The sequence below is a fragment of the Solanum tuberosum genome, unplaced genomic scaffold (assembly GCF_000226075.1).
Source record: "Solanum tuberosum cultivar DM 1-3 516 R44 unplaced genomic scaffold, SolTub_3.0 scf00039, whole genome shotgun sequence".
Taxonomy (NCBI): Eukaryota; Viridiplantae; Streptophyta; class Magnoliopsida; order Solanales; family Solanaceae; genus Solanum; species Solanum tuberosum.
Window position 1 is genome coordinate 1,549,516 of NW_006238968.1, and position 8,304 is coordinate 1,557,819.

At 27.5% G+C, this 8,304-nt stretch overlaps 1 protein-coding gene across 1 annotated transcript in view; it reads right to left on the reverse strand.

The window, feature by feature from the left end:
* The window catches only part of LOC102579925 (probable caffeoyl-CoA O-methyltransferase At4g26220), a 10,787-nt gene extending 2,731 nt beyond the window's left edge, over positions 1-8,056 (reverse strand). The window contains exons 1-4 of the mRNA XM_015306895.1: positions 7,943-8,056; positions 6,406-6,480; positions 1,944-1,973; positions 1,105-1,184 (exon numbers count right to left, since the gene is read on the reverse strand). Of these exons, the coding sequence (XP_015162381.1) occupies positions 1,105-1,184; positions 1,944-1,973; positions 6,406-6,480; positions 7,943-8,056 (299 nt within the window). The remainder of the gene's footprint in view (positions 1-1,104; positions 1,185-1,943; positions 1,974-6,405; positions 6,481-7,942) is intronic.
* Between the last annotated feature and the right edge of the window lie 248 nt (positions 8,057-8,304).

Genomic DNA, 8,304 nt, shown 5'->3' on the forward strand with positions numbered 1-8,304 from the left:
AGGAAGAGTCAATATACAATAATCGGGAAAAGGGTTAAAGTATCCCTTTTTTTATAATGTAAATTTGAATAAAAATATTCTTAATTAATAGTTTGATTTAAAAGTATCCTTAGTTATTGCAAATTATTTGATCCTAAAATACCTCTATTATTAATAATTTGTCTCAAAAATATTCTTATGATTAACTGTAAAGACATTTTAAAGCTAAATAACTATTATCAACAAAGACATTCTACACCTAATAAAAATATTACTTATGAATTATGATTTTTTTGTTTCTTCCTTTTAAAATTCCTTTAACTAATAAATAAGTGGAAAGTAAAAAAGAATCCTTCTTTTCGAGTTAAAAAAGTGCATGAAAGCATTTCAGTTTTTGATTGATAAAATGACATTAAGAAGAAGAAAAATACTTTCTATATTTTTAATAATTAAAGAGATTTTTTTTAAAAAAAATTACGGAAAAGGGATTTTTTAAAAATAATATTTTTATTAGAAAAAAAATGTGTTCATAAAAAAAAGAATAATATGTTTACTGTTTAGCATGAAAAAGATATTTTGACCCAATTAAGTAACAATATGGATATTTTTGAACTAGACAATTACTGTAGTGTATTTTCATTAAATTTTGCATAGTTTAAGAATATTTTGATCATTTTCTCTGTGATATTTCTATATGAAATAAAAATTTCAATCTAACTTAAGTAATTTTTCAATGAAAAAGTAACAAGGTGATTTTGCACTCTAGAAGTTGATGGCTAAAATGTCATTTTGCATAATTCATAAACATGCCCTTTAACTTAATTTCACGTGACATTTATGTTCTCAACATTGAATGTGTGCACAAGTAGACACTTAAATTTATATAAAATTGAATTGAACAAGTGTATATACGTCCTACTTAACATCTTATATATATATTATGTCACGTAAGACACGTGCGTCTATTTATTTAACTTTATAAAAGCTCAAATACCTATTTATATACACCCAACATTGAGGGACATAATTATCAGATAAAGCTAAATTTAAGATCATATTTATATTTATATATTATGGTATGACATTTTATAACAAGTAAAAATGTGAAAGCAAGATGAAAATTACTTTGGATGATTTTCAGTTATAACTCTGATCTCTTGAAGAAGCTTTGCCTCTCGAGGGTACACACTTGTCTCCAGTATATACTTGCATCATCACACAATAATATATATTAAAATAAATAAGGACAAGCACATCAAAATACCATACTAAAAAACTTTGATAAAAAAATCTACTAGTATATATATATTTATATTATTGTTTCAATTTGTTTGTCCAAAAAGTGTCAATAACTTAATTGGTTAATTATTTAAATTTTAATTTTGTTTGGTTTCGATTTGTAATTATCTGGATTTTTAAAAAAAAATTATTTAAAAAATTTAAAAATAAAAGGACGGGGGATTGTCTGGGGGAGGAGATGGTAGAGTGGGGTGAGAAATTTTTTTTATTTATTTTAAAAAATAATAATTTGGAGATAGTAATAGTAATACTTTAATCTTTAGTTTTTAACAATATTAATGATTTATTGATTTTTGTCAAGATGGAATATTTTATCTATATAGAATGTCACGTGGCAAGATTTTTATAAATAAAAAAGAGAGTGTATTACACCATCACTGAAATGTATTTCTTAAACTAATAAGTAATAATTTAAGTATAAAACTAAAAAAAATAGTTTAAGTGTGTTTTTACAGTTATCTCTTTCTTTTAATCATTCATGTTTTATATCTTGTTGATTTCTTATATTTTTCATGAGTAGATTTTTGTGATAGAGTATGTGAATATTTAATAATTTTTTAAATCCGATATCCTAATATATTTATATTATAAATTTCAAAAGAAAATCATAATACATTATGAACATCTTTAATTTAAGATAATAATTTCAATAATTAAATATTTACCTCAAACAATTCTTGACTCTGCAACAGTCCCTTTCAGCCTTCCAAGGATTTGGAGAGCGCCATTTCTTCTGTCTAAAATGAGAAATAATATTTGTTACTACTTTTGTAGAGACAAAGAAGAAGGGATATTTATAGGGGAGTTTTTGCAAATAGTCATTATTATAAATTTAATTATGCTCCATAACTATAGTTTGCATATTTACGAGTTGTAGCTACAGTTTAAGGTGATTCGTTTGTATAATTTGCGGGTATGTTTTTATAATTGAATTATTTTTGTATAAACTCAAAATAACGAATTTATACAAATATAAACATCTGAACTTTAAACAGTTATACAAATTATACTATACAAAATTACATTATAGAAAAATTATACAAACGTTCGAATTATACAAACTCAAAACTTCAGCCCACGTAATTATTACTGAATGTTGATCGCGAGTGGTAATTAACTAAAACTATAGGCATAATGACTAATTAACTAGTATATATTTGCTTAACCATGTAATTTCCTCATATTTATATTAGCATTAGTCCCAAGAAAGTCTTTAAAAAAAATATAAAATAAAATCTTTCATTATCTTTAGAGTTGATAATGTCAATTTTAATTTATAATCATCAAGATCAAAATTTAATATTTATATATAATAAATTTAATATAAATATACTATTTAATCAAAATATACGAAATTCGATCGACCGTGCAATTATTTTAAGTCCTTTATTGAGTATGAGGGACCAAGCACCAAAGTCTACACATAGAGAAACAATCTTCCTGAAATTTCATTGTGTATGAGGGACCATGCACCAAAGTTCGATATTCGTATGTGAGTTCGATTAATTTGAACTTATGTTGTATAGGATATTATTTGAATAAAAAATGTTTTTTATCAATGATCTTTTTAATATTTAGGATTAGAATGCAAAATTTCTAACTAAAAAAATAATTTTATTCACTATATCATAAATGTCGGTGATATTTAAGCATTTTTGTTTGGTTTGATTGTAACGTCATTTTTATGAGGACAACAGACCAACACATCACTATATGTGGTTACCAAGCAGTGGCGGAGGCAGGAATTCTATCAAGGGGGTTCAAATAAAACATAGGCGAAATCCTGAACCCCGTAAATCATTGAGCTACTCCTTTGACATATGCTCAGGGGGTTCAATTTTAAATATATACACGTACACAAAAAAATTGATCTTATATATATAGTGTAATTTTTTTCCGAGGGGGGTCGGATGACCCCCCTGGACACACTCTACATCCGCCACAGTTACCAAGTGTTTGTTAATATGGACCCTCTTTCGTACAAATTAAATTGTAGTTAAATCAACAACTTACATAATCTTTTTAAATATTTAAAATAAAATAAAAAAATTGAAATTAATTTTATTACTTTTGTGACGGTATGAGTATATGTAAGTAATTTTTATAATGGTAAGGGATATATGTGAGCTAATTTTGTAACGATAGAAGTATATGTGAGCCACTTTTGTAACGATGGGTATATCAGCTCTAAGTGAAAAGGCTAAGAGATATATTAGACTCTTTTCCTTTCAAATATGAATAAAAAGTACTATAGATTACAATAATTAACAACTTACAATAGTTATAGGGAAAGTGGCCTAATATGCCCTTCAACTTTGCCATTTGGAACTGATATGCCCTCATTATGAAAGTGACTCATTTATACCTTATCATTATACAAACGACTCACATATACCCCTACCGTTACAAAATGAGCTCACATATACCCTTAATTTAACGGAAGTGAAAAAATTAATTTTAAATTTATAATTTTGACTTTTAATTTTAAAAAAATTCATGTAGGGGTATATATGATCCTTCTAGCAAAGTTCGAGGTATATTTTAATCTTTTTTATACATAAATTATTTTTTGACTTTTTGGATTATCATTATTTGAGTTTCTTATTCTTATTTTTTTCTTTCATTCCTTGGTGTAAAGAAAAAAATTTTAAACTAATTTTTTGTGTGGCTATATTATAATTTAAAATTATTTTTTTGACTATATTGTAATTTAGTTTTTGTATTTGAAAAAAATTGGGTCATCTATAATAAATTTTACAAGAAAATTAGTGAAACATAATTAAATTTGACCATCAAAATAATAAATATAAATTAGTTGTTGAAATAAAAAAAAAGTCCAAAAAAAAATTATGAGCGAGGAGGATTAAATATACCCATATGGGATTATATATATATATATATATAAAAATAATTAAAAAAATAAAATTAAAATTAATTTGTTCACTTCCGTTAGAGGAAAAGGGTATATGTGAGTCATTTGTATAACATTAGGGATATCTATGTGCCACTTTCATAACGAGGGTATATCAGCTCTAAATGACAAAGTTGAGGGGTATATTAGACCCTTTTTCCATTGTTATAAAATATATAAAAATTCTAGTTGTCTCTCGAAATTCTTTCAGTTTCATATAAATTAGGATATAGGGAGTAACATATATTATATAATAATTATGTAAAAAATACTGTAAATCATAATAATTAACAATTTGAAATATTTAAAAATCATAAAAATAATAACATATATTGGACACGTATTAGCACAAACTCCTACGTCGAATATGCATATTAGTATATATTTTCATCACAATTAAAATGTGCTCTCAATTTAATTCTTCTACCAATCAATATTGTACGACTTATCCCAACAATTTAAGTCTATATGTGTTTTTGTCAATCGATTTTATTTCGTCTTAAATCTTAAATATACTCGTGCACAACTCTATTATATTTATTAACCACTCTACTATAATTCAACACTAAAAATAATGTGGATCTCTGTTTGTTTGGATCTAAAATCTTTCGGGGCGATGCATTTATATCTATCTAGTAAAATACTATGAGGTGGGATGAATTGAAGAGCGGAGGTTTGGAGGCGGCGAAGGGTGGGAATTGGGATGGTTAAGAAGAGGGATCCGGAGTTAAAAGGTGGAATGAGTGAAAAGATGAAATAATAAATATCAGCCATCCGGATACATAATTGGCTGTTCGGATACATTAATTGTGATACCTTATATATGTGGCCATTGCGCTTAAAAAGAAAAGAAAAAAACAGAAAATCAAATTAAAATCCCATAATTTACGCTATTCAGATCTTTTTTCCTGTGTCAATCAGAGAAACATAAATCCTAAAATAACAAATCAATTCAAAATTCAAATTTATCTTTGTCCTTGTTTCAGCGAAGAAACTTTCGAGTATAATTCAAAACTTTTGTTGAAAATTTGATAAGATACATAATGAATATTTTGATTTTTGACTGACACTCTCGAAGGAAGAAAAAAATTGAAGATCATAGCTTTTGGGTTCTTCAAATTCTACACAAATCTCACTATGATTGACGATTAGGACCTGGGTTTCTTTGCAAACTTTCTTGGTATCTTTATTTTTATGCGCACCTACCTTGTTGCAAGTGGGTTCATATGAACCCACTTCATCGAAAAAATACAATATATATATATATATATATATATTCAATCTGTTTTTTGAAACAAAACACTACATATAATTAATTTGACCCCATTAAACCAATATTAACATGTATCCCAGCGGCAAAGTAGTTACAATTTGACTAATGCATCGTGGGTACGATTCCCACCCACAACATTTAATACTGCTTCATTTTTTTTTATATGTTGAACCCACTTGGTAATATTTCTGGGTCCGCCACTGATTGTGTGATGTCAGATCCCAAATATGAAGGCAATTGAAAGTTGTTAATTCATAACTAGCTTGGGCAAAAATAGTTATGTTTATTTGCCATAGCTTCAATTTTCGAATTGAAAGATCTGATAACAAAAGGTATGCAACACATATTCTTGTGCTTTAATCATTGTTTTTCATTCATGAATCTGTATTTGATCGATAAGCCGTGATACATTACTGATTAGAACTTGATACATTAAAACTTTGACTTATATATTGTGGGTTTGCAGATCTGTGAGTTACTGTACTGTTAATATAAAGTATAAGATATATATGAATTTCTTTTTTGATTATTGAATTTGTATATGCATATATAATCATGATATATTACTGATTTTCAACTTGATTCAATTCTAGTTTGATGTATATGTAATGGATTTTTATAGATGTGAGTTAGTGTGTTGTTACAATAATATATCAGATACATGCGATTTTTTTTTTTTAATGTATCAGTATATGAGTATTTTAATCGATATATGAAGGTATGTATCAATTTACAAATTATCGTGTATCTGGAGTTTGTTATCATTAGAATGTTGTGTATCTTAAATTGAGTTAATTGATATGTGATGTATCTCTAACTTTCAAATGTGCGCAAGTAGTTCCATCTTCTAAATTTATTTATTAAATGTATAAAGGTGGACGAAGATACATTGTTTGCCTTGAGAGAAAAATATGTAACTGTAGATTTCAGCATGACGAGATACCTTGTGCACACGCAATTGCTGTTGTAAAGAGCAAAACATCGCAGATACATCTCTGCTCTGATTACTACAAACCAGCTGCATTAGCAAATACGTATGAAGTTCCAATGATTTCAATGCTGGATAAGGACGATTGGTCAGTATCGAAATTTGTTTTGGAAGAAATTGTCTTGCCACCTAGGTACAAAAAGATGACTGGACGACCAAGGAAAATGAGGGAAAAGATCTCTATGGAAAGAAAAGCACAAACACAAAGCATTTGTGTACGTTGTGGACAAGAATGTCACAAACGAAGAACTTATACTTTCTTTTCGAAAGAAAATTGAAAAACTCTTTTTTGGAACTATTGTTATGTTTCAGATACATTATTTTGAGATTATAAATTTTTCAATTTTTTGCTTTTTTGCACTTTTACTTTGATAAAACATTAAAATTTACTATTAGCTAGTGAAATTCTGATACAATAAATTGAAATGTTAAGAATTTCAATCTAGTGTTTATTTTTGTAACACATTTTTATAAACCTTTTAAAAATAATGTATCATTAGCTATTTGATAATAATGTACAAGAGATTGTGTTTGTGGAGATGGTACCACTCAATATGGTTCTGATATATTTTTATATAATGTATCATGATCTAGTTGAAAATGATGTATTTGATACAATAAGGTTGTGAAAAAGTAGTATGTAAAATAAAATAAAGTGTATCTATAAATGTATCACAATAAGTAAGAATTAATTTATCAATTAGATACATGAATGAATCAAAAACTAACTAAAATTTACCTATGTATCAATCTTTACTGAAACTTTGTCTGACTGTTTGATTTCAGATATATACATTATTGTTTAGTAACAAATGTTAATTTAATGTATCATAAAGTTGAAATGAAGGCATTATCAATTAGATACATTAAAAAATCTGAACTTTGGATATAGAAGGGTATTTACCAACATGTTCTACTCCCCCCCCCCCCCCCCTCATTTTGTATCAGACAAAATTGAACAACAAAATATCGAAAAAACTAGTTATGATAAACACACATTTTGTTATAAAACAGTACTGCATATACATAACAACATCTGATACATAGTCAATTAGACAATTTGACGTAGTTATGTGTCATATACATAATATTTGAACACGATACATTGAATGTTCAGCAACATGTTCTACTCCCCCCCCCCCCCCCCCCCCCCCCCCCTTTTATTTTCTTCTCCACCACCCACAATGTTTATCTCCAAAAGGCGACAATTGTTTCTAAAGCTTCTTCCAACTCCAAAAGTTGTTCAACTTCCTCTCACTTCTCCAACCAAAATCTTGCATGTAATTACATTAGGAAGAGGGATGTTTGAGATGCCGCAATCATTCTCGACAAACTCAAATCATCTACAAAACTAACTAAATCCTGTTGAATTACAACATTAAAAAAGTATTGAATCATTAATGTATCATAAAATCATTAAACTAATAAAATCAAGTTTTAACGATCACAAAAATTGATAAAAAGATGGAAAATCTAGCCATAGGTAAAGAACGCCGAGAAATTGTTGGTGCGACTTTTCGACACCTCTTTTTTGGGACTTTATCGACTGCGCTTTTGAAGAAGATGAACTATCCTTCTTCACCTTCTTAATGTTTACTTTCGCCATTACGAAAGGATTATGCAATTTCTTAGATCTGTTTTTTGCCCAATATTGAATGACATTATCTGGGTAATCCCAATATTGAATGAAGGTGCATCATCCATAATATATCAAAATTTTGATGAAGAAAAACAAAAAAAAGTATGAATTGTGAGTGAAAGAATTTGAAGCAATACCTTGATGGATGATCGACTAGAAAGAGAAAGATCTTAAAATTCAAAATTGTAATGAGAGAATAAACTGATAAGATTGTG